The 27,545-nt window shown below is 43.7% G+C and overlaps 1 protein-coding gene across 3 annotated transcripts in view; it reads right to left on the bottom strand.

Moving 5' to 3' along the window:
- SEC23B (SEC23 homolog B, COPII coat complex component) overlaps nt 1–27,545 on the bottom strand; it is a 39,216-nt gene that overhangs the window by 5,299 nt on the left and 6,372 nt on the right. For all 3 annotated transcript variants that reach the window (XM_034641670.1, XM_034641669.1, XM_034641668.1), the window contains exons 4-19: nt 26,615–26,701; nt 25,187–25,423; nt 25,006–25,091; nt 23,441–23,585; nt 22,867–23,025; nt 22,355–22,470; nt 19,507–19,630; nt 18,282–18,362; nt 14,696–14,785; nt 13,600–13,706; nt 12,024–12,177; nt 9,978–10,055; nt 6,409–6,570; nt 4,993–5,079; nt 2,357–2,512; nt 1,926–1,991 (exon numbers count right to left, since the gene is read on the bottom strand). In XM_034641670.1, the coding sequence (XP_034497561.1) occupies nt 1,926–1,991; nt 2,357–2,512; nt 4,993–5,079; nt 6,409–6,570; nt 9,978–10,055; nt 12,024–12,177; nt 13,600–13,706; nt 14,696–14,785; nt 18,282–18,362; nt 19,507–19,630; nt 22,355–22,470; nt 22,867–23,025; nt 23,441–23,585; nt 25,006–25,091; nt 25,187–25,423; nt 26,615–26,701 (1,935 nt within the window). The remainder of the gene's footprint in view (nt 1–1,925; nt 1,992–2,356; nt 2,513–4,992; nt 5,080–6,408; nt 6,571–9,977; nt 10,056–12,023; nt 12,178–13,599; nt 13,707–14,695; nt 14,786–18,281; nt 18,363–19,506; nt 19,631–22,354; nt 22,471–22,866; nt 23,026–23,440; nt 23,586–25,005; nt 25,092–25,186; nt 25,424–26,614; nt 26,702–27,545) is intronic.

Below are 27,545 nucleotides of genomic sequence, written 5' to 3'. Positions count from 1 at the left end.
GCTCTGCAAAAGACCCTGTGAAGAGGATGTACAGATAAGCTAGAAGTGAGAGAAAATATTTACAATTACATATTTGACAAAAGGCTAGAATGTACAGCATATAAAGAACTCAAAACTCAACACCAAAAAAGCAACAATTCAATTATAAGATGGGCAAAAGATTTCATTGAAGAAAATATACAGATGGAAAAGTACATGAAGAGAGGCTCAGCATCATTAGCCATTAAGAAAATGTAATTTAAAACTACAATGTTATATACCACTATACACCTATTAGAATAGCTAAAACCAAAATAATGACAATAACAAATGTTGGCAAGGATGCAGAGAAAATGGATCACTCATACACTGCTAGTGGGGATGCAGAAGGAGGCAGTCCACTCTGGAAAACAATATGGCAGTTTCTTAGACTAACCACGTGACTACCATACCACATGACTATTTATAGCAGCTTTATTCCTAATAGCCAGGAACTGTGAACAATCCAGATGTCCTTCAATGGGTCAATGATTAAACAACTACAGTACATCGATAACAACTACAATACATCAATACGATGGAATACTACTTGGCAAGTAAAAAGAAACAAATTGCTGATCCTTTTCTTTTAATTTAAATAATTTTTTATTATGTTATGTTTGTCACCACACAGTACATCCTTAGTTTTTGATGCATGTTCCATGATTCATTATTTGCGTATAACACCCAGTGCACCATGCAATATGTGCCCTCCTTACTACCCATCACCAGCCCATCCCATTCCCCCACCCTCTCCCCTCTGAAGCCCTCAGTTTGTTTCCCAGGGTCCATAGTCTCTCATGGTTCATTCCCCCTTCTGTTTAACCCCCCCCCCCCAAATTGCTGATTCATGCAACAACCCGGATGAATCTCTAGACAATCATGCTGAGGGAAAAAAGCCAGTCCCCAAAGGTTACATACCACGGGATTTCACATACATACTATTCTTGACAAAATCATAGAAGTGGAGAACATGGCAGCAGCTGCCGGGTGTTAAGGAAGAGGTGGAGGCAGAGGGGAAGTGAGAGTGACTATACAAGGACAAATGAGAGATCCCTGTGGTGATGGAAATGTGTATCTGGACCATATCAACGACAATATCCCGACTGATACTACGTTACGGTTGTGCAAGATGTTCCCACTGGGGGACACAAAGTGAAGAGCACAGGAATCTCTCTGTATTATTTCTAATAACTGCTTGTAAATTCACAATTACCTCAAAAGAAAGTTTAATTTTCAAAAATGTTATAAGAAAACAGTGAAAGAAAAGACTTGAGAGACACATAAATGTTGGGAATAATTAGATAAAGGAGGAGACAGAGACTGAAAAGTGAGGAGGACAGAGCCAGTGGTGAGCAGGAGATGTTTTTGCCCCACACCCCTGGGAGAGAAAGGAGTGGGGTCAGGGGGCAGGAGGGGGTTTGGGGAGATGTTGCTGTGTCTATGAATAGAGCCAAATGTAGGTCACGCTGCAGAGTTCTGCCCTCTGGCCCGCATCTGTCAGATTAGGCAGTGTAGTGCAGCCGGGGATCCGTACCAGGCGGCCCCTCCCGCCTCAGCCATGTTACCGAAAGGTTTTTCTCCCCCCCAGCAAAATACCTGTGTTATTCTGTCTCTAAGGCCAAAAGGGATCCATTTGGTAACGTTTTTTAAAAAGGAGCCTGGCCTCCTCCCCAGATACCTGACAATTTCTTTTTTTTTTTTTTAAGGATTTTACTTACTTATTTGACAGACAGCCAGCGAGAGAGGGAACACAAGCAGGGGGAGTGGGAGAGGAAGAAGCAGGCTCCCAGTGGAGGAGCCCGATGCGGGGCTTGATCCCAGGACTCTGGGATCACGCCCTGAGCTGAAGGCAGACGCTTAACGACTGAGCCACCCAGGCGCCCCGATACCTGACAATTTCTTACCTGTCCCCAGGCATACAGGTTATTATGTGTCTGAGATGGGTTCACTTTGGACAAAAGGAATCGAGCCTTTAAAAACACAAGAAATTTAAAGATTACAAGTGACATTAATATTGGTGTAGTAGGAAAAAAAGTTTCTACCACATTTCTTGTTAAATTAGTATTTTTCTACACAATGGCACCCATTTCTTTAGTGTAAGCCAATGACTCTCCATTTATTAAGGCTCCTGAAGCATGAACTGCGTGTTTTATTCTGGCAATCCTCTACTTTTACATTAACATATTTTTACCACTCATGTAAGAAGTCATATTTGGAAGTTTGCCTGAATGTCAATTTACGTCACCACATAAAATATTAACCACACTGTTTGGATTTACAGCCATTTACATCATGAAACCACCAGAACACGAGAGTCAGAATTCTGCTCGCTCACCTGGCTGCCTCCATGCTCCGTGTTAATGTAACGTGGCATTGGGAAGCGTGCTTGCAGAATTTCCTGGGCGTCATCCAGTGGTGCCTGCAGGAGGTGCCTGAAGTTTTCATACTCAGGCATGTCCTGGTACCCAGCTTTCCGCCACTGCACTATGGTCTGCACCAAAACAAACCAACCAAAACCATTGTGAAAACACTGAAACAACAGTCTTCCCTGACACTCTTGACATTCTGGCTCTGTCCTGACACTCCTGACAAGACTGGCTCTGTCTTGACACTCCCACCACCACCCAGAACTTGTTTCCAAGGAAGAAGTCATGTCAAGAATGATGAGTTGCAGCGGGTAGCAAAGGGGAGCGGAGTAGGATAAGTATGAGTAAGCAAAGAGGTGCAGCCAGGACACCCCCACCTACACAGTTCTCCCAGAAATATCAGAGCCATCAGTCACACCTCTTCCCCTTCTAACTGTACATACCAACTAGCTAAAAACACCCAGGGAACAGCTGTCCTAAGGAGCCACCCTGCCTTTCCACTTCCACTGCCATCAGTGGGTCCAGCCTCCCACGTCCTTCCAAGTGGTAAGGAAAGGGATTTGTTGGCTTCCCACGTTGAATCCATTCCCCTTTCTCTTCCCTAGGGGCACACCTCTATGCCCAACTCCAGTGCCTAGTTTCACACAGACTCATCCCCAACTCCCCTGGGCTCTGAGTTGGGATACTCTTGGTGGGGGAGAGAAAAGCTGCAAGAATCAATGCACTGGATGTTCATTAGGCAAGGAGAAGGCAATATACTAGTGTGGACGGTAAAGCCAATCTCCCCACCTCAACTGACACCGTGTCTCCCCCTCTTTTATCCCCATTGGCAACAGCTCTAGAAAATGCCTTGCGCACACAGGAAATCAAGAAATATTTGCTGACTGATTAATATAGCTTTATAAATGATCTGAAGTGCTTCCACGTGTTATTTAGGAGATACTAAGACAGACAACAGTGGAGAGGGGAAATGGAGGAGGAGGATGTAACAAGTAATCAATGGGTTTTAAAAACAGAACTGTTAGTCTGATACCAGGAGGAGGATTCTCTTTAAATGCCTCCTTCTGCAGCCTGCTCTCCCCTTCTCAGAGTTTCCCGGTCTTAATTTCTGACTGACTGGTGGCAATGAGGAAATGCCCATAAGCTTATTTGGGTCCAAGAGTTCATCAGAACACCCACAACAAGCAGACTTGGGGCTTTTGGAGAATGAGAACCATGTCACCGTCTTTGTCTTTAGAACCCATCACTTGCATGCACACAGACGGTACCCAATAAATGTGTGAACGAACAGGATGGGGGTTGTGGTCAGAATATTGTTATGGGCTGAGCTGAAGGCACAGAAACCTACATCATGATTATTGCTCCTATAGGAACCAGTGGGAACAGCAGCTGGTCACTCAATGGGCAAGTGGCTAGCAGAGCTGGTGTTAATATGCTGAAAAAAGTTAAAAACTATAAAATGCATATTAGTATCAAAAAACTAATTCATCTGGGCGTCTGGGTGGCTTAGTCGTTGGGCGTCTGCCTTCGGCTCAGGGCGTGATCCCAGGTTCCTGGGATCCGGCCCCGCATCAGGTTCCTTGCTCTGCTGGGAGCCTGCTTCTTCCTCTCCCACTCCCCCTGCTTGTGTTCCCTCTCTCGCTGGCTGTCTCTTTCTCTCTGTCAAATAAATAAATAAAATCTTTTAAAAAAAAACCCAAAACTAATTCATCTTAAGTTATTAAGGGAATTCTGAAATACAAGGTATATCTTTGCAGGACTTTTGAAATCATATCGAACATACAGACACTAGGAAGTCAAGTCGATCGCCAAAGCAATTTATTGAAGGTAAAGAACGGACAACAGAAGGAAAAGAATTTATCAATGAACATAATGTTCAGTTAAAGGATTTTCTTCAGAAGAGCCATTCCCTTTCTCAGGAAACCCCTCCGAGGAAGAAAGGACTCCCCACTGAAAGCCATCCACAGTCATTCTACGGATCCACAGACCAGTGTAAGGGTCAGGGTGCCATGTTATTTCATCAAATAAAAACTTTAATCCCAAACTTGCTGGGGTTTTTTTGTTTTGTTTTTAAAGATTTCATTTATTTATTTGTCAGAGTGAGAGAGAAAGGAGAGAGAGCACAAGCAGGGGGAGCTGCAGGCAGAGGAAGAAGCAGGCTCCCTGCTGAGCAAGGAGCCCGATGCAGGACTCAATCCCACGACTCTGGGATCACGACCCAAGCGAAAGGTACATGCTTAACCGACTGAGCCACCCAGGCGTCCCCAAACGTATTGTTAACTACTAACTCTAATGTAACTCCAAAAGGACAGCAGGTGTGTCAAGAGTCAACTGAGGGAAAGTATAGTGACCTTGTCTGACAACTTGAAAACCAGTTAAGTTAGAGTGATTTAAAAGGACCACCTGAGATTTACTTACAGCAAATATAATTAAAATTACTAAATATACGAATACCTCAGGGACCTGAAAAAAAGATTTTATGGCTGTACTCATTCTAATAAACAGTGGGTCTTCTAAGCCCAAATTATGTCAAATGTCATAAAAACCTAAATTAATAAAAAGAACGCCACAACAACAGTAAGGAAAGAAATTAATATCTTCTTACCTCACCAAGGTAAATGACGATTTGGAAGAAAGTATCCATCAGCAAAATTCTGTCAGCTAGAATGCTGCTGCTGTCCAAGAGTACTGGCTGAAGAAGAAGGGAGAGGTGGCGTTGGTCTGGTCCCTATCCTCACATGGCGACCACTCCAACCCCACACCCAGGGTGTCTACACAACAGCTACAAGGCTGCTTACAAATGGCACCTGGCACAATGGCTCTCTCCATCTTTAAGGAAACTCCTGCTTTCTGCTCCCTGACCCAGCAGTTCTAAGTATCAACTTTGTATTAGAAAGAGGCTCCAAATAATCACTCATCAACTGGGAAGAGAGATTAAGGACATCTTTTGCTCCAGGAACCAGAGATAATTCCAAACATTTTCAGTTTTGTGTTAGAAATGTATTTTATCTATTGGAGACAAATTCTCTCAAATCTATGGCCGTAGATGACTGAGAACAACAATGTCTATATGAAAAAGAACAGCTTTTAAAACAGGAGTTTTCAAAGTTTACTACAAAATACATCTTATTATTTCTATTTCAATAATAAAAGTAATTACTTAAGGAAAATCTGAAAATTTGTACCCAAGTCCAACAGATATTCATCATTTATTTTCACACAATTTTTTTAAATTTTTGTATGCTAAAAAATACATAATTTAGTAAAGTTTCTATTTTGATTTTTTTTCACATAACTTTACTTTTTTTAGTAACATCTATACCCAAAGAGGGGCTTGAACTCACGACCCAGAGATCAAGAGTCCCATGCTTGGCTGACTGAGCCAGCCAGGTTCTCCCTTTTTAAAATAATTAAATTCAATACTGGTCTCTTTCTTTTTCTTTTTCTTTTTTTTAAGTTTTAATTTTAAGTAATCTCTACACCCAATGTGGGGCTCACACTCATAACCCTAGGATAAAGGGTCGCCTATTCTACCAACTGAGCCAGCCAGGTGCACCTCCATGTAACATTTTAATATTTCATCACATTACATAAACTTTGTAAATATTTCTTAGATTACTTATTTTCCTACTATTAAACACTTGGATTGTCTTCCAATCTTCTATTATAATAGTTCATTTTACTGTTTCTTTGAATGAAGCTTTTTCTGTATGTAAGAGGATTTCCTTCAGGCACAAGACATGGATTACTGGGCCAAAGTAATTAAAAAAAAAAAGTACCTATGTATTTTTATAAGTTTTTTTTATATGTAATCCTGCCTTCCACAGATAATAGCTTTCTTTATACGTCCTGTGACTTCCCCCATGTGTATTTTTTAATACTCAGAAATAATGTTAGACTACTATAAAGACTCAAAGTTTTCATATTTTTTTTTTTTACAGCTTTGCTCTATGAGTAAACTTGCTAGAAAAAAAACAAAAACCACCCGTATTTCTGACAAAATCATTCACGAAAACCTCACCTCTGGCGGCCCATGGAACGAATACGAGTACAGAATGGGCTGGATCATGATGAGGGACTGGGTTAGATCCTGTCGGGCAAAATGGTGTCTGTAATAGGACGACTCGTCAGGACTGTTGTTAAACACTTGGAGAAATGGAGATCTTCTAAGATGGAACATGAACTGCATTTACAAAGAAAAAAAAGATGAATGTATACAGCTGTAACTTTCTTAGACACCTAGACAGTGGACTTGCCTTAGGTCTCGGAAAGAGAAGCCAGGCTTTCAGACAAAGGCCTCTGAGTTCACGTAAGCAGAAAGTGCAATGGTAGTACCAGGGCCTGGAGGAAGAGGGAAACGGGACGCTGTTGTTTAGTAAGTACAGAGTTGCAGCTTTGCAGGATAAAAAAGTTCTGGAGATCTGTTGCCTAATAATGTGAATATACTGAAAACTGCTGAACTGCACACTGAAAAATGGTTAAGATGGTAAAATTTATGTTATGTGTTTTTCACCACAATTACAAACATTATTTTTAAGAAAGGGGGAGGGGCCCTGTGGGTATGTTAAAGCTTCCACATGGGGGCGCCTGGATGGCGCAGCCGTTAAGCGGCTGCCTTCGGCTCAGGGCGTGATCCCAGCATTCTGGGATCGAGCCCCGCCTCGGGCTCCTCCACTGGGAGCTTGCTTCTTCCTCTCCCACTCCCCCTGCTTGTGTTCCCTCTCTCATTGGCTGTCTCTCTCTGTCAAATAAATAAAATAAAATCTTAAAAAAAAAAAAGCTTCCACATGAAAGGGGAAAGGCAAAGTAGCATTTATTTATTTATTTATTTATTTATTTATTTATTATTTTAAATTATGTTCAGTTAGCACCGTATAGTACAAAGAAGCATTTATTTCGGGAGCCACTGGGCCAGGTTACAGACAGAACGTCTGCTCTAGAGAGTCCACGGTGCTCTAAGGAAAAGCCACACTCTGGGCAGCCACAAGAAAAAGTTGTGAGCACGATACAAGAAAGTACTAGTAGGATGGGGTAGGGATGTAGGGGCAGCAGGAGGCTTCCCAAGCCACTGGGGTCTGAAAGATGTGCACGAGGCGGTCAGAGGGAGGGGACTCCAGCTGCAGTCACAGATGAGAGGCTGGAGGGCTCAGGACTCAGGCTGGTGAGTTGGAATCAGTGATGGAGGAAGAGAGGGATAAGACAGGAGGTTGGGGGCGCCTGGGTAGCGCAGTCGTTAAGCATCTGCCTTCGGCTCAGGGCGTGATCCCGGTGTTCCGGGATCGAGTCCCACATAGGGCTCCTCCGCTGGGAGCCTGTTTCTTCCTCTCCCACTCCCCTGCTGTGTTCCCTCTCTCGCTGGCTGTCTATCTCTGTCACATAAATACATAAAAATCTTTAAAAAAAAAGAAAAAAAAGACAGGAGGTTGGACAGGTGTGTTCTTTACCCTGAGGTCAGAAGGTGCATGGCAGAATTTTAGCTCACTCTAAAGAGGTGCCAATACTTAAAAAATAGAAATAAAAATAAAACGAGGCACCGGGGTCGCTCATCCAACTCTTTTTTTTTTTTTTTAAAGATTTTATTTATTTATTTGACAGAGAAAGAGAGCGTGAGCACGCACAGACAGGGGGAGTGGCAGGCAGAGAGAGAGGGAGAAGGCTCTCTGCTGAGCAGGGAGCCTGATGTGGGGCTTGATTCCAGGACCCCGGGATTATGACCTGAGCCAAAGGCAGACACTTAACCAACTGAACCACCCAGGCACCCCAAGGGTCCAACTTTTGATCTCAGCTCAGGTCTTGATCTCAAGATCATGAGTTCAAGCCCCATGTTGGGAAAAAAAGGTGCCAGAACATGAAGATGAGCTGCCTTGAAGTATAAAGCTTCCTGAGAGTCCAAATATTGAATCATTGGTTCCTACACAATAATTGTGGCTCATATTCAATATATCCTGTGTGCAAGGCACAAAGCACTTGAAAGAATGATTTAATTCTTCAAATATACCCACAGAGCAGGTTCTATTACCACCCCTAGTTTATGGGTGAGCAAACTGCGGTAGGCAATTTGCCCAAGGCCACTCACACTGAGGGGCAGAATCACTTTATTCCAGGCATCAGGCTCCAGAGGCTGGGCGCTTGACCTCTAACCTAGATGCCTTGACAAAAGGAATCTTACAAACCACCTCATTCGGTGGTTTTCCACCTGTGCTCTTTGGTCTCAGCAGATCCTTTGGGCCCAGGACGGGGGGTGGTGGAGGGTGTTCTGGGAGCACTGGTGGTAAGGGTGGCACGTGGGGACAACCAGAGCAGTTGCAAGTCTATCTGCCTATGTGCTGGCTTCTGAAGGGGTCCTCTCCGAGGAAGGATTCCCCAACCTTAAAGCTGCAAACCATTTCTCCAGACCCACTCCTTCCCTGTAAAGAGGAAACCAACACCCATGGGGGTTCAGGACCCCCTCCAGGATCAGCAGTGGCAGAGCCAATGCTGGAACTCCGCTTGGACTCTGGCAGGTCCGGGGCGCCCTCCACACTGGGCAGCCTCGACTGCCCTAGCACAGGCCACGGGAGCCGGCAGCAGGGACCACAGAGCCCTGCTCTGGGCCGGGGGTCAAGTGACGTGACCTCCGAAGGCCCCTTTACAACCCTGAGAGTTCAAGCTACGCAAGTTCATGACTGAACTCTGTGTCCACTTTCCAAACTGAGTAATCAAAAGAATAATACCTACTAGGATATCAGAGTGCTCACAGATTTACTTAAAAATGAAAGTTTGCTGCTTTCTACTTATTCCTCAGTAAGGCATCTCTGAGGGAAGGGAAAAGAGTTGGCTCTGCTTCCAGTTCCGGGAAAGCCGCGTCCATGAAGGGGCCACCTGAGAGTCGTGGGCCCCAGCTGCGGAGCGGCCACACCGACCAAGTGCTTACCGGGCGCGTGGCCCTGCAGTCGACACTCTCTCCGCCTTAGCTTGCCGTCCTCACAACCACCCACCGAGCCCAGCTCCAGCATCCTCATTTGCAGACGAGGAGGGACGTCAGGAGAGGTAAATACACAGACTCCTGACAGCGGCTTCATGCTGTGTCCGCTCCTCTCCCTCCTTTCACTGTCCCACGGCTCCCAAATGTTCAAATGGTGCACAGCGCGGTTATTTACAGGAGCTGCTTATTACCACTGACTCCCAGGTACAATCAGCACCGTCACTACACACGTATCATTAAATATTTCTCATTATCTGTGGCCTCATTTTGTTATGTTCACCTTCACGTGTGCTTCATTTTCTTGAGTGGCTGCTGAGGGAGCTGCCTACCCAGAACCCCTACGAATGAAGAGATTTTGCTGTGGCCTTCAGCAACGGCCTGGCCCTGTTTTGCCTCTTCATGGGAGTTGGGGAGCCACTCTCTCCTCTTCACATGTCATCTCTGTCTTCTGTAGGGCCAAGGCACTGTCTCGCACACACAGCATCTGTCCTGAACCGAACAACCTTCATCACCCATAGATGGAGCCTCAAAATCCACCAAGTCTTCACTTTAGCCTGAGAGCTGTGAGTTCTAGTTCTATCACAATTTATTCTTCGATAGTTATTTAAAAGACACCTGTTACTTACCTGAGGATACAGAGAGAAGGAATCTGATAACCTAAAAGAGGTGGGGTCTTCTTTGTTATACTGTCCAAACTTCTGACACTGTTGAAAGAAGAGAGCAAAAAGAAAAAAAAGAGAGAGAGAAGAGTCAAGTCAGTGTCACCCGGAAGAATCCCTGCAGTAGGAGAGCTACATTCCAGTCTCCAGTCTGACTGATGGGAGGGTCCTGGGCCAGCGCTTCTCGAGCACAGCCGGGCAGACGCGTCACCCAGGGTGCTGCTAACCACAGATTCTGATTCTGCAGATCTGGAGAGATCCTGCATTTCTAACCAGCTCTCAGGTGATGCTGCCGCAGCACTGCTCTGACCAGCCAGTGGCTCGAGGAGCCGTCTCAGGCGCCTCTTCCATAGGAAAAGCCCCTAAGTCTGCGACACTACAGCTCAATTTTCTTCCTCCTTTCAAAGATAAGTTTCTGAACAACATTTTCTCTTCTGCTTTTATTTCCTCTTTGTTTCACACATCTCCGCTGGCCACTAGAGAACTGGACCTTCCACCACTGAAAGAAACCCCATCTCTGACAGTTACCCTCTCCTACCAAGTCCGATGACCTGGTATAGCTCTCACCTTTCTGGACTCCCCAGCACCACAGGTCAAGTGGCTCCCCAAAGTCTGTGACATTGTCCTCCAGCCGCTAATATAGTACCTTCTTATTTCTCCTCTCCAACGGATCCTTCTCTGTCATGTCCCACAGCACTTCATCTCCCTATGTTCTAACTGTGGGCTCCTCAGAGGCTAGTTCTTGCCCCCTGCTCCCATCCTTACTGGTTCAGCTACAAGTAACAGGAGAGCCAGACTGACGTCATCCAAATCCGCCTCCCTGCCCCCACCCCTGTCCAGTGTTGCCTCTAACCTGAGCCCCTGTAGGGACTTCCAACCAGCTACAGGAGAGCTTCCCTCAGATGTACCTTCACAAGTTCATGAGTAAAGTAAATTCAACTGTTTATACTTAAAAATTAAATTACACCTCCCTCCACCCTTTCCCATCTTCCAGCTCTGTCTTACCTCTCCATCATCCTTGCAGTCACCCACAGTCAAAACTTAAGTCAATGCTGATTTTTTGGTTTTTGATTCCACACAGTTTAAGCAAGCTTTATCAATTCTTTCAGCATACGTCGTGACTCCAAACTTTCCCTCCCCTCTGACTGTCCTACCACCACCCTGGTCTCAGCTCTCCTGAGCCTCCAGAATCCTCCACTGGTCTCCCTATCAATAGCTTTTCACTTTCCAGTTTATCTCATATGGTAATGGTAAATGTAAACACAAGCATCATGCTGATGGCAAGCCCCTGCTTAAGGATCATACCTAAGCAGTGACTTAACTTTCAAATCAAGGCATTCCGATAGAATTGTTAAATCACTGTCGTGTACCTGAAGCGAAAATTACATTGTTTGCTAACCACACTTTAATAAAAATTAAAATAAATTCATAAATAAAATGAAGCATTCTACAATTAAGCTGCACCTTCACTGCTTCTCCCCACCATACAACCTGTGCTCCCACGGTCTCTCCAGGTGTCCAGCATAAGCTGAAATGCACAGCCATGTCCTACAAGCTTGTTCATGCTTTCCCTGTTTAAATTACTGTGTGGTTTATCTCTCCTGATTAGACTCAGAATAACACATGAAGCATCTCTACACTCACTGGGCCATGGACCCCTATTGCTAAAAAAAAAAAAAAAACCCTCTAAGATCTGGAAGGAAAACAGAGAACCACAGCACCCACAGGGACTCATCTAAATCAATCCTTACCGTACACAGATTTGCATCCTTCTCTAAATGTCCTGTGCACGTTGTTTCTTCCCAATGGTAACGTAAGCCCTCGAGGGTGGAAAATGCATGTGTAACACTTCTCTTATGTCTCTCCCAGGATGTCTAGTGTTTGGGATAAGGTAAGCAACACAAAGTGCTTGCTGACCGACTGTATGAAATGAAAGGTGTATGTGCTAGTGTTCTCTTCTCAGACACAGAACAGAGATTACGACTGAAGCTGGTGCCACAGTTGCCAACTCACCAGTCGGATGAGCTGTCGGTCCAGCCACCGGAGCACATCGGGCCCCTCCTCCGACTCCGCACGGAACACTCCCAGCCGAGCCATCAAGACTGCTGCGGCCTCCTGGTCAAATGCTGCTTCTATGTGCCTGAGCTGGCTCTGCGCATCTGCCCAACTGACAATTCCAGAATCAGTGCCACACTTACATTTGGGAGAGACCAGAAAGCCAGCTTTCCGTTAAGATAAAGAAACCTAAGTCCTGCTCTTTCATCTAAGGTGACACAGAGTCGAACTGCAACGTCAGTAACAAATCACAGGAGTTTTACACATGTTTTCATTTACCCTCATGTGATCTCTGAAGGCTTTAAGAGCAAAGGAAAAATTACAGAGAACTTCCAGTGTTCTACGACATACCATGAGAATAGATACCCGAAAAGTACCTAAGACTCCAGTTCCTTCCTCTAGATCAATCTTGCAAAAATCTGTATGTTTACAAATTCACAACATGACTTTACGCATCATATCCATGGCAGAAAGAATTAGCAAATATATGAAAGTTTTCTAGACAAATAAAGACACTATGAACAAAGCTGAAAGACAACAGACCAGGAGTAGATAGGAACAACAAACAATGTATCCAGAATACATACAAAGTCCCTGCAAATCAATGAATAAGAAAAAGAAATAGGTTTTACAAAATGGGCAAAAGCTATCACAGAAGAAATACACATGGCCAATAAACATAAAAAGTGTTCAACCCGTTAATAAACAGAAAAATACATATAAAAGTGGCCAACTGCTCTATATCGGCATGTTAATGATTGATAATATTCATCATTAATGAGAAAACAGGACACTTTCTTTACACTATTGGGAAGAATACAAATTAACTTCTTAGAAGAGTAGTTTTGCAGGATACAAAATTCTACTTCTATGAAGTGGCTGGGAAGAAATACTGAGTGTACACAAAGACCTAAACACATGGATGCAGCACTGGTGGAAGGAAGGCAGGACCTGAAATTCCTTTAAGAGAGGAGTGACACATCCCACACAAACCATGCAACACCGTGCAGCCATTAGAGTGAAGGAGCAGCTGGTATGTACTGACATGGAAGATACTCCTGACACATGACTGAGAAACGTTTACAAACACACCAACACAAGAAGCCATACACACACGTTATACACACACGGTACAGAACTCCATGGAAATGGGCCCGTGAAGATAAACACCGGTGCAGTAATAGCATTTCACCTCTGGGGAGAGTGGGTAAGGAGACCCATTCTTTACACACCTACGAGCTATTTGAATCTTTCACAAGGAGGATGTATTTATGGGTTAATTATCTAATAATAATGAAAATTAATATTTAATGAACATACTCCTACCGAAAGAGGATTCTTCTAGGCAAGTGCCTGCAGGCCTAACTAGGTTAGCCAGCAATGCCTCTTCCTCCTCCTTCTCTGATCAAATGAGCCAGTCAGGATTGATGAGAACCATTCAATGGAATTACAAAGATAAACTAACAGACATGAAATTATCTCTTCAAAGGAAAAACATTGGGGGCTCAACAGAAAGGCAACCGGGACTGCTCACTTTCTGGCAATGGTGGTCACGCGGATGCGTCTCTGGGTGCTGGAGTGTTGGTACCGCGTGACGTACTGGATGGCGCCTCTGCCTCCTTGGGGGACCGGGGCGTTGTGCTACAGGCAACAGGCCACACACCTGGTTACTGTTACAGGCACGACTCAAACACAGTCACAGAGCCCACTGTACTCTTCCTAAAAGGACTGACACAGTGGTGACAGCACGGTTCTTGACGCATTCTGAATGGTACACTTAAAATCTGGGCATTTCACTGTACATAACTCTTACCTTAAAAAAAAAAAAAAAGGAACCATATTCAGATTAATACTAAATTCAAGTTAATGATATGCAGCTAAAGTGTTTAGGGACGAAAAACACTGATGAGTACAATTTGTTTTAAAATGCATCAAAAATAAGGGACGCCTGGGTGGCTCAGTCGATTAAGCATCCGACTCCTATTTCAGCTCAGGTGATGATCTCAGGGTCATGAGATCAAGCCCCATGTAGGGCTGTGCTGGGCATAGAGCCTGCTTGGGATTCTCTCTCTCCCTCTCCCTCTGCCCCTCCCTCACAACCTTTTTTTTTTTTTTTGCATGATAAAACATGTTTATTATAGTTTAGGGATAATTTAAAGTACAACCCCTCTTCCTTAAAAGAAAAAGCAACAAAAATAAGATTAATTGATTGATAAAAAGGTATATGGCAAAGTAAATACAGTATAAAATGTTAACTACAGAATCTGAATGGTAGGTATACAAGTATTCACTGTAAAATTCTTTTCATTTTTCTGTAAAATAGAATTTTTTTAAATAGAATACTGGGGAAAAAACTGACACTCAAATATTCACAAACATTATGATGGCTGGTAAAAGCCATTCCCCTTCTGATGAGCTTATCAGTCCAACAATTTAAGTGATAAAAGCAATATGCTGCCTGACTCTGACCAAACCCTGAAAGGAAAAAAGATCATGCTGGACTGGTATCAGGCAAACACAAACCCAAAGTAGCATCAGTCCACAAAGAAAGAAGCCTGAGGCCACCAGGCTGTGATTAATCAGAAAACACAACACTGAGACACGAATACTCATGAAGAAATCTGACTCACCTGACTGACTACTTCAAAGTAGATGCCGAGTGTAGATGTGGGGTCCAGGCCACAGATTTTCCACTGACTTGTGCCACCAACACCAAGTTCCTAGGGGTAAGAAGAGGAATTAAAGCAAAAACAAAAAAGCTACTCCTGTGGTTAACACTATGACAAGTACTGACTCTGAGAATGGTAGACTACTGAGAAGATCTTACTCCAAATGAAAATTTAAATTTAACTTAAAAAAACACAATTACAAGCCAGAAAAAGATTGAAGATTTATTACAGGACTCTAAAATTAAGCTTTTTTCTTTTTAGATTTATTTATTTAAGAGAGAGAGAGCACACGAGAGCGAGTGGGGAGGAGGGGCAGAGGGAGAGAGACAATCTCAGACTCTCCACTGAGCACAGATTCCCCTGATGTAGGGTTCGGTCCCACGACCCTAAGATCATGACCTAAGCCGAGATCAAGAGTCAGTTGTTCAACCAACCGAGCCCCCCACCTCAATTTTTAATAAAGTTTCAAATCAAGGTGTTCGGCGTATGCCATCACAAAATATGCCACTCTGAAGTAAGGATTATTTTAAGCTGAAGGTAATTTAAAAAAAGCAGACATAAGAACACTCTCTGCCTCCTCCTACCAAGAAGGGCAGAATGATTCTCAATCACCAAAGACAACTCTAGATGCTTATCAGTCCAGAGACGGTACAAGAAAAATCTACACCACAAACCTGCTAAGACCAACCCTTCTCTTCCATTAGCTCCCCCCATCTATCTGCTTTTCCACAATGTGCCACCCCTAGAAACTCAAAGTGCCTTTCCTGCGTCTTGTCACTTTTCTACAGATTTACTGGTCTTTTGTTAGGATGTCACATAATCCCAAGTTCTAACCACCCCTCAGAGTTACTGAGTGTGTACATGTGACATGTTTATGCACAGTGCATACGTTGATTTTTCTCTTGTGAAACCTGTCTTTTGTCAGGCTCGTTTGCAGGGCTCTGGCCAATTAAATCAAGATGGGTAGAGGAAAAAGAAAATTTTTCCTCTTCCATAAGCACCAATGTCTGAGTGGGCCACAAACCCTCCAGACCCCCAAAAGTACAGTTTCTCACCAAAGCACAAATTCCTTATGTAAGCATTTACCCCGCCTTTACCAAAGTAACTATGAAGATAAAATCAGGAAATCACCATTTTATAATCTCCAATGAAACAATGATTCAAGTAAGAATAATCAATGGTTGCTTAAACCATTAGGTGAAAGGCTGCTGGCAAACAAGATACTCATATTTTGCTATGATCTTGTTCAACAGATTTCTTGCTAATGGCAAAAAGGAAACGTGCCCTAATAACAGAAAGACGTGGGGCAGTCATCACCTTCTCCACACAGTCTAACTCAGCACCACTAACACATGACCAGACAGAAGTGCCTCTTGAAGAAACCCACGAGGTCAAAGATCATTCAGGAATTGTGGTGGACAAAAAGGTCTAACCTGAATCTAATCACTGATCTAACTTTTACTTTGCTGAAAACACAAGGATAGAAACCAGCTCACCACCACTACCACAAGAAAACGATCAGATACACTGAGAATGTGTGACACTCTATTGCAGAAGACACAGACGCCTGGCGCAAATCACGGTCATCAAACAAAAAAGCAAAAAATCCTGCAGAACAGGAAGACTGTTACAGATTTAAAAAGACTAAGAATAGGAGCGCCTGGGTGGCACAGCGGTTAAGCGTCTGCCTTCGGCTCAGGGCGTGACCGGTGTTATGGGATCGAGCCCCACGTCAGGCTCCTCTGCTATGAGGCTGCTTCTTCCTCTCCCACTCCCCCCTGCTTGTGTTCCCTCTCTCGCTGGCTGTCTCCATCTCTGTCGAATAAATAAAATAAAATCTTAAAAAAAAAAAAAAAGACTAAGAATATATAATGCTAGATGCAATACTAGTTAAGAGAGTGAGAAAAACAGCTACAAAGGGTATTTGGGGAGAAATTAGGGAAAGAATATGACTAGACACAGATGATATTAGCAAATTACTGTTTTCTTAGGTTTGATATGTTGTGGTAGGAGAACATCCTTAATTTTAGAAGATGCACGCTGAAAGACTAAGTGCCGTGACCTCTGTAGCTGCTTGTTCCAAGGTTCTGTGAAGTACGATAAAGTGAACATGGCAGACAATGACCAGATAAACAAAGAAAATATTACAAAGAAAGAGGACAGCGAGTATGACCAAATGTTAACAAGTGCTGACTCTAAATGGTGCAGATACAGAATTCCTTATGCTCTTCTTGAAGCTTCTCTGTAGGTTGAATTGTATTTCCCCCTGCTTTGCATCCTCCAAGCCCCTCCCAAAATCTCATGGATGATCCCTACCGGATCTTAGAACAGGTAATTGGCTCATACTGATTCATAAAATTACCTTCTTAAGCAGATTTTAAGTGTATGGAACATATCTGGGAACAGGGCAGACTTCTGAAGCCCCCCCAGGAATTAGGGGTACGAATCCCTTAGAACACTGGGGTAACAGGTGACTCCTCAGATAGCCTTTGGGGCAGCCAGCTGCCTTGCCCAAGGGATTACAGGAATATTCTCTGAAATCATTTTGCCTCTGGCAACTTCAACAAAAGGTTAATCAAAGTAGTCACTAAGCGAATGTTCACTGCTGACAAAGACAAAGTGAGGATGTGAAAAATGAAATCTGGCGTGAGCCTCCATCGTGCCAGGGGCTCTTCTGAGCATTTTACCTGAGTTTACTCCTTTAGCCCTCCCAACAGCACTGTCAAGTGAGGTACTATTACTATCCTGACTTCCCACATAAAGATGTTGAATCCCAGAGCGAACGAATACCTTGTCCGGGACACAAGACTGGCGGGGGTAGATCTGTGCCTTGTATCCATGTCTGGCTCTAAGACCACTGTCTCGCTGAAGAGGACAACGAGGGAAGGATGGGATTGGGACAACCCCAGCCCAGAACTACCCTGGACAGGCCTCACTGGACCCAGTGGTTTGTCTCCTGGCAGCTAAAGTATAAGCAGAGGAAGTGAGCCACCAGAAAAGCCACGTCACCACCTAGTTTAACTTAACCTCGTTCACATATTCTCAAAAGCTGTTACCCAAAGAACATAGCTACCTGCATACGCAACAGTCATTCATGCCCTCCCAACTCAAAATGGTCTCTGAGAAGTGAGACCAAGGTATCACCTCTAAGGGCAACAAGCACAGAGGTTTATTCCTGAAGGATCTTGCTGAATGCCTGCCTTGCTAAACAGAATACGTTGTGGCTCACTGGCCCAGAGACCCAAACAAGGTCAGGGGAACCTGGGCTCTAGCTCCTTCCTATCAGCTCTGACCCAGCGAGCAAAATACTTGACTCCTCTGAGCCTCTCTCTGACCTTTTGGATAGACTGACGGACAGACAGATATGACACCACCTCTCAGAGTTGTGGTCATCAGTAAGAGTTGGCCCTTCTCGCCTCGCCACAGACACACCCCAACAGGTGACACAATGTAAGATCACCCTGCTCTGACATTTCTAAGGGTTATAATGGGTTAAATCCTTAGTCTTTCAGTGCACAGGAGGTGGGGATGATGAAGTTTTCCTTACATTTTCTGACACACATGGTCCTTTCACATTCAGAGACACACAAGGACCAATGGCTCCTGCAACTTTCAGTTCCCGAGAGGTCTAAAATGGAAATACACAAGAATAGAAAGTTAAAATCCACTGAAAACCACCCTTTCACAAAAGACACAATTAAAATTTAGAGGTAAAGCATGGCAGCGTTACTATTCCACCGAGAAGAAATCCTATATTGATCACGCTCTTAACAAGCTTTTCCATGCCCACAATGATCCGATGCAAACTTGAATAAATTCCTCCTTTAAACTGCATTAACTTTGCTCCAAAAATGATGCAGTATTTTCAACTCTCACCTTTGAATTTTTTTTTTAAACCAAGGATCTACCTTACCTTTTTTTTTTTTTAAAGCTTATTTAAGTAATCTCTACACCTAACGTGGAGCTCAAACTCACAACCCTGAGATTAAGTCTCATGCACTTCTGACTGAGCCAGCCAGGCACCCCCTCACCTTTGAAATTATTATACACAAAGAAGATAACAATTTTACCAACAATATACATTTTTTCCCAATCCCATGTACTTAATCATAATTATTTATACTTTCTCAATTCATTAAAGTCTATTCCTCTTCAACTTAAAAAAAAAAAAAACCTCAAACATCTGAGATAGTTTGAAGTTTAATCTAAATGATTTAATGATTATCTCTAAATCTCAAAATAATAATCCCAATCCCATTACGTAACAGCTCCTTCTAATGTTTTCTCAATGACTCAGAATCAAGTGTGCAGGGCTTTCAGTCCCTACAAGAAAAAACAAGACCCAAACATAGTGCTGCACTAATTTTCAAGTACTCTGGCTAGTCTGCAGCCAGGTGCTAAATATAAACGTGGTTCTGTGACTATGGTGGCCTATACTGGCGGCAGTGAGGGGGTGGGGGAGGGCACGCAACACCATGTGGCTGCCTCTGTGCTCAGCCCACCACCCCTTCTGAGGCCTGCTGTTCTACAGCAGGACAGAGCAGAGCCTGCAGGGGAACCAGACAACACTTTGTTTAGAACGTTAATTAATATACAGGTCATCTTCAAGAAGCAAAGGGACAGAATCAATATATCTTCTTCATCTGTTTTGCTGGAAGCCTTTTAATTTACCTTTAGATGTCTGTGTGCAGCAAGGTGAGGCTTCTACCAGTCTGACTACTAAGTAAGTAAGAGCACTAGTCTTCCACTAAAGCATCAGAAAGCTATCATACCTTCACTTCCAAAGTAGCACCGAATGCCATACGGAAATCTCCATTGAAATCTTTACTAAAAATTTTTTGGAACGTCTGCTTGAAGAGAGAAGTGTTGAAAGAGTCTCCCATCACCATGTGGCCTCTAGGAAAGAAAGAAGAAGGTGAACGTTTAGGATGACTGAAAGCCATTTGGATGCTTCCCTGGTGTTCACAAACAATAATTTAAAGAAGGAAAAAAACCCATGCCCATGAAGGTGCTGCTAACTTAAATAGGAAACAGCAAGTTCAATGTGTACTTAGGAAAGACACTATTTTCAAGACTTCCAAGATAGGATTCCTTAGAACAGTTCTAAATCTTTACCACAGTGGTGGTTACACAAACTGATAGATGATACAGTCTCATACTATGCATATCCACTTTCTTTTTTAAGACTTTTTTTTATTCATTTGAAAGAGAGAGACAGAGAGCACACAAGCAGGGGGAGAGGGAGAAGCAGACCCCCCACTGAGCCTGGAGCCCAACTCAGGGCTCAATCCCAGGACCTGGAGATCACGACCTGGCCCAAAGCCTAACCATCTGAGCCACCCAGGTGCCCCTGTATACACGCATGTTAAAAAATGAGTGCCCGTACAAACTGGTGAAATCCAAGTAGGCTCTGTAATATAGTTCATTACATCATACCAATGTCAGCTCCCAGTTTTGACACTGCACTACATTTCTGTAAGATGCTACTGCTGGAAGCTGCTATGCGGAAGAGTATGGGCAGACCTCTCTGTACTATTTTTGCAATTTCTTGTGAATCCGTAATTATTTCAAAAGAAAAAGAAAACAAAAGAACCGTTCGCTGATAAACCTACAGGTTTAATAGGTTATATCTACCGAGGAAATGTGTCCAGCTCCCCTCACTCTTCTCTGGTAGGGGAAATTCCCAAGCCTGCGGCAGATTCTTTTCAAGTTAATTCACTGCCTCAGAACATTGACTCTTTGGCTGTATGTGAATTATCTCTTCTAGTGTGTGAATACCTATATTCATGCCTATTTCAAGTTAGAGGAAAAAACCGTTCAAAATTTCAGCAGTTCACATATTGGGGCCGATAAACACAGCCTGATACAAGTTATGCATCCAGCCATCGATCATCAAACAGGATTTCAGAACTGGGCAGCACAAGATCATCTGGTCAAGCTATCTCAGACTGCCTGACCCCTCTAGGGACAGAGATGACTCTTTGGCCCTAAATGTTCACCATTCCCACCCCTTCCTTAGTCATGGGATCCATGGTGCCCTGGGAAGAAAGGCTACATTTCCAGCCTGCCTTGCACATAGCCATATAACGCAGGTTTGTTTGTTGGAAATGGCCTCTGTGATTTGTGGGAGGCATTCTCATGGGGAGGCACGTGTCTTTCTTTGACTCTTCCTCTCTCCTGCTGCTCAAACACAGTGAGCCCAGTTACCATCCTGAACTGCGTAGCACATAAAGGTGGTGGAGCAGCATAGCAAAGGCCTCAGCCCCAATGAAGATGAAACCAATATCCCAGCCCTGGCTGCCTACCTCTGCTGCACTCACATAAACCTAATCCTGACTCACGCCAACCCTCTACAACATTCCTGCCAGGTTATCACCCAGGATCAGATTTGAACGCCTCCTGCATCAGGAGCACATGCCCATAGGCAGTCCATTCCAGGCATGGACAGTGTTGAGGGTTGAGAAGGTCTTTCTTCCTACTGGGTGAAATTCTATTTCCCAGCAGCTCCCACCACTGGTTCTAGTTTTCCCCTTTGGTCATATACGCAAACAACCAATCTGATGCCCTCTCCACAGAAGAGGCTTTCAATTGTTGAATATAGATCTCACGTCCAATCTGTCTTCAGTGGTATCTTTTCTAGATCCTTCATTCTCCTTATGACACAGTTTCAAGTACTCTCCACCACTCTTACCATTTGCCTTTGAACACCCCCAGTTTCTCTACATATCCCTTTGAAACTGAAATGCTCAGAATGGAAGACGATATAATCTGGGTGTGCCTGGCACCAAGGAAACCAAGACTATGATCTTCTCTGAAGATAATCAATTCCTGTAACACAGCCTACGATCACCTTGCCTTTTCTGGAAGTCATCCCAAATGGTAATTTTAAAAATGTAAATAAACAATAAAGCTCCCTAGAAGAGTCTGGTGTGCAGCCTGCTTCAGACCAGTGGTGTACACCAGTTCTCACATGCACGTGCACAGAATGCCCTGGACAGCGTGCAAAAGCTGACTATTGGGCTGCATCCTCAGAGTCTGGTTTAGCAAGTCTGGGGCGAGGCCAAGGAGGTACACTTCTCATCAGTCACTGGGAGCCCTGAAGGTTGCTGGCGAGGCCCCACTGTGCCTTGGGCACTATGGCTCTGCGCTGTGACCTGTCTATGTGATACGGACTTAGGCGCCAGGCACGCCCTGCCACGCACCCTCCAGCCTGGGCTAGTGCTTCATGTTGGGTGTGACATGCGGTTACTAAGTCAGGCGAGGGGTCTCCTAACTGCTCTGGCATTCAGACCCTATTCCCCCACCTTCTCACAGGAAGTGGCTTGCTGAAGGCCACATACCCCATGCTTGCTTGCTTGCCCTGTTATAGATTCTGTGACAACTCTAAGGAAGAAGTGAAGTTATTCTGATATGATTCATTCATTCATAGTGAACCTTGCAACCTCCTGTGAATCACTGCTTCTTTCTCCAAGAGGCCCGTACATCCTCCCTGCCACAGACACCACAGCCTGGAGCCTTCTGAAAGCTTATCTAAGTCAGCCTTGCACATTCCAATGGTTCCATCACTCACTTCTCTTTCCTTAAAATACACATACTCTATTTTCCCAGGTGTCAACATACCCAGTAAGATTTGCACAACACTTCATCTCCAGAAGTCCAGTCTGATCAAGGGCACAAGCGTAAATATCAATGCAGTGACCATTTGTAGCAGTTCGGTTAGCAAGCATCTCATAGTGCTGTGAATGGATAAAAATTACCTTTAGGAAACAAAATTATTCACCAAGCATATCTTACTATACCAAATGGAAGTAACCAAACATAAGAATATGGAGACAGTTTTCTTTATAACACCCAATAAACATATAGTTTTCAACCTCAAAACACTTGTAGCAGTTTTAAGACCACCCGCTCCAAGTAACCGACTGAGCCACCTAGGCGCCCCCATCACCCACTCCAAGTAAGGACTCAGAGCTGGGGCACCAATTTCACAGCAGCCAAGACCTGGAAGGTCACCTGAGCAAGAGCAATTTGCTGACCACAAAGATGGCCTCAGCAAACTAGCTGTCATTCCAGAGCAGCCCAAACCCAGCACTGGGTAACCAGAATTACAGCCTGTGTCCAGGAGCACCTACCTTGGTCGCCTTTTTCATGAAACGTGCATTATCTTTCTCAATATCATGCCAGGAACGAATAGGAACCTTTAATTCATCTCCAACCACCATGCCAGGCCCTTGGGTGGGGGGACCCCCGGTAAACAACATAATCCTGGCTCCTGTGTTTGGAAAAGTACCCTAGAACAGTAAATGGCAGCATTTTAGAAACATACAGCCCACCCTGAGTATGCCTCCGTCTCCCTAAAAAAACATTCCAAACAGTTCTCTTCAGCTGTGCTGAATACTGACGATAGTAGAAAATAACACAGATGACAATGCACAAAAGCAGTTTTATGCCTTCCAGCCTGACGGCTTCATACACGTTTATTAATTCACTGTGAGCACTTGCCACCCCCCTAACGGCCTTGTGTTTCTCATGAAAACTTCTGGTATTTTCAAAACAGTATGGGGCTCCTTCACTGTGGGTAATAACAATAACTGAAGTGCTTTCTGATACATTAATGCAGTCAGTTGACTTAGGTCACAATTAGCAAATACAACTTGCTAGAACAAGCTTGCATGGTTTAAGGCACCCCAGTAAATTCTAAGTTACCTCCAATAGGCCAACGGCAATGGACAAAGCAACACCAGTGGACCGCAAAGGTCTCTTCCCCTGAGTCACGGGCCATGGGTCCCTCTGCAGCTCCCCAAGGAGATCAGTGAGGTTCATGTCAATCTTGTGAACAGGCTGCAGAAATCTGCATGATTTTCAATCGACATATCAATCCCGCTTTAATAAAGTAGTCTGGTCTTTAGCCCTGAATGACAGTTATAGCTCTTCAAAATAATTACTCAGAGTAGTAAAAACTAGCAATTTTTTTCTTCAAAGCAATTTTATCCAAGAATATAGTTTAAAGCTGAATATATAGCAATTTATGTGTATGTATACACATACACACACACACACAGCATGGAAAAAAACTGAATTTAAATAGAAACAGATCAGTTTAGTTAAATTTAAGCAGCAAAGAAATCCTAAAGACAGGTCTAACGTGAATTTAATCCATGTGAAGTTCCTGTATGTGAACCACCTTCATCATTTCTTTGTTTTTGTTTTTTTTTTTTTTAAGATTTATTTATTTTGGGGAGAGAGAGAGAACGTGCCTGCATGCGTGCACCTGCAGCAGGGAGGAGCAGAAGTGGGGGGGTGGGAGAGAGAGAGAAATATCCAGCAGACTCCCCATTAAGCGCGAGGCCTGACTTAGGGCTCAATCTCATGACCCTGAGATCATGACCTGAGCTGAAATCAAGAGTCAGATGCTCAAATGACTGTGCTACCCAGGCACCCCCACCTTCACCATTCTAAAGATCTTTAAAGTGATTCTCAGGGGCACCTGGGTGGCTCAGATGGTTAAGCATCTGCCTTCGGCTCAGGTCATGATCTCCAGGTCCTGGGATCAAGCCCCATGTCGGGCTCCTGGCTCAGTGGGGAGTATGCTTCTTCCTCTCCCTCGCTCATGCTCTCTCTCTCTGTATCTCTCTGTCTCAAATGAATAAATAAAATCTTTAAAAAAATAAAAAATAAATAAAGTGATTCTCAAGTGTTTCTTGTGAGCCTTAGGAGTAAATACAGAGAGAAGCACTGGTTTCTTACCACAGTAAGTAGCTGTCCCCAGCATGTCAGGCAATGCATTTTATCATGTTTGCTGACTGTTAACCTGGCCCCAGGCAGCCCCAGGCACTCAAAGTGCTGAGGAAAGGAAGTGCCTGGTCTCAGCTTTGCTGGACGACACCCCACAGAAGCCTTCAGTTTTCCTAGTTTTACTTAAGACTCAAAAAGGACAAAAGCCAAGTGTAAAAGGAGGGAAAGGCTTGAATACAGTGGTCTCAAAACATTTATGATGGTACGACACTAACAGGATTGACATTCTGAGCAAATCTAGCCACACAAATATGTGCATACATATGTATGTGTATATCCACAACTTAATTATGAGTTTCAAATATATACCAAGTTGTTATAGAGGTTGTTAAACGTTAAATATTCTTAGGCTTAATCATTTATTTTCTTCTCTAAAAGTAACAAAATAAAAGTTCTAACATTTTTCTTCCCTCAGTCCAGTGGATTGCCCTGCACGCCCACTACTGTGTGTGCAACAGTCTATGTTGGTAGCTCACCTGCTTGAAACCAAAGGTTGCTCCTGTGGTTGACCAGGTCTTGCCTGCTGCATGGGCATGGCAGGCTTGGTGAGGCCCAGCATATCCTAAAAAAACCAGAAAGATGCATTTCCCATAACAAAGGCCAATTCATGTTTAAGAAATCTCCTTCCTCCTGGTTGTGTACAAGCAAGGTACAAACCTGTATTTGCTTCGCGGTTAAATCCTTTGTCCCTCGGAAGACGTAGCTTTTGGAGATTCTTTCACAGCTGAGTTCGTGAACCTGCACCATCCTCCCAAATGTGATCAAACCCACCAGAGCATCTGGAGGAAGGAGACTCAGGGACATCTGCAGGGATTCTTTGAGTGCTTGAAGGTCATCTTCTTCTAGGCACGTGTCAACCACATAGAGGAAGATCAGAGGGTACTGAGCACCTCGCTTTATGCAAAGAAACATAGCATGGTCATCAGTACACAAACAGACCAAACCAGCTCTTTTTAAAACAAATCAGGGATGTAAATAACAACTCTTCATCTATATTTACTGACAGGGAATAAGGACATCTAACTTTTACTCACCTCATTAAATGACAGCTTACATTAAAACAAACTAAATGTAGAAACTGTTGGTATTCCACAATTTATTCTACATTTTTGAATGCCTGCCTTCCATGTGCCAGACACTGTTCCAGGTCCTGGGATACATCAGTGAGCCAAAAGGACAAAGACCCTTGCCTGCCTCAAGCTGCTGACTTTCTGGAATAGAGAGGACAAGGGGCTGCCAGGAGCGGAGGTAGGGGGCAGGCTCCAGTATTACTTAAGAGGTCAGGGCCACCTCGTTAAGAAAGTAACATTAGAGCAAAAACCCAGAGGAGAGGGAGGGAGCAATACAGTTGTAGGGAAAGAGATATTCCAGACTATGGAAGAGCTAGAGGAAAAGGCCCACAGGCAGAAGCATTCTTGGCACGCCCAAGGAAAGTCCTGGGGCCCACGTGGCTGAACGAGACACTAATACAAGTTAAGGTCCAAGTGATAACACAGGGCCGGTCCACACAGGGCTTTGAAGACTATCTCTTACTCTGGGTGAAAGCCATTTTCACCATTGGAGGTTTCTGAACACAGAAGTAACATGACATGTTTTTAAAGAGTTACTCTGGCTTCTGGGTTAAGAATCAAATATAAGTGAAGAAGGGTTAAGAGATGGCCCAGTAATTTAAGTGAGTGGCTGGCCAATGACAAAAGCAGTTGGGGGAAAGAAGTGGTTGGACTGTAGATAGATTCTGAATATAGACTCAGTGGGATTTCCTAGTGGCTGGATATGGAATGCACAAGAAAGAGAAATCAAGGATGAACCTACAGTTTTTAAGCTTGACTATAAGACAGAGTACAGCACAAAGCTGGAGAAGGCTGTGGGGGACAGGTGCTGAACTCAACCAGCGACCCCCTTTCTAGCTGCCTATCAAGACCAAGTAATGCCAGTAAGTGAACACGCACCACGACCAAGTGTTCAGGATCCTCTTGCCTTCACAGCTTTAAATTGCCCAGAAAAGTAAGGGATGCAGAAGACGAAGTATTTCAATAGAAACTCAGTATTTAACGCCGCTCATTAAATGCACGACAAAGAAGTTACCTGTATCACGTACTCAATCGTAGAAAACTGGGGCATCAATTCAGCAGGCTGATTGACTTCGGATATACAAGTGTAAACGGGAGGGAACTGAAGAGAAGAAAACAAAGCAATCTTTTATTAGGAGTGAAAGATATTTACGATATACCTTCTATTTTCCATTTATAAAAATAGGTAATGCCCAATGTATTAATTCTGTAAATCATAGAACACGTAACTAAAATACAAAAATCAAACTTTTGGGGTGCCTGGCTGGCTCAGTCAGAACATGCAACTCTTGATCTCAGGGTTGAGTTCGAGCCCCATGTTGGGTATAGAGATTACATAAAAATAAAATCTTAAAAAAAGAAAGAAAGAAAAGAAAAGAAAAGAAATGCAGACTCAGTTCTCATCCAAACTCCTAAATCAGAGCCCGCATTTAAAAATATATATCAAAATTTTAAATCAATAATCCTGCTTTTTATTTATATCCAATTGTAACTTTTGTAAACCTATTAGGGTATGTTGTAACTTCTAGATGATTAAAAAATGCACTGTAATAAACCATTTCTTAAGCGCTGCCCTGCAAAATAAGGGCTCAGGTTTTAGCTGTCTCATCAATAGTTTATGTGGAAGTCTAACACTTTTATTTGGGTTTATTATCTTAGCTGTTATCAGTAAAATACTGCATGTACATTTTAGAAAAACTGGCAAGTACAGGAAAATACAAGGAACAGGAAAAGGGGCATGTGGCTGGCTCAGTCGGAAGAGGGTACAAATTCTTGATCTCAGGGTCGTGAGCTCAAGCCCCACATTGGGTGTAGAGATTACTGAAAAAAAAAAATAAACAAACTTAAAAAAAGGGGGGGGGCACCTCGGTGGCTCAGTTGGTTAAGCATCTGCCTTCAGCTCAGGTCATGATCTCAGGTCCTATGTTGTCAGGCTCCCCGCTCAG

This window comes from Ailuropoda melanoleuca, chromosome 13, assembly GCF_002007445.2.
Source record: "Ailuropoda melanoleuca isolate Jingjing chromosome 13, ASM200744v2, whole genome shotgun sequence".
In the NCBI taxonomy this organism is placed as follows: domain Eukaryota; kingdom Metazoa; phylum Chordata; class Mammalia; order Carnivora; family Ursidae; genus Ailuropoda; species Ailuropoda melanoleuca.
This window is presented reverse-complemented; position numbering and strand designations above follow the sequence as displayed.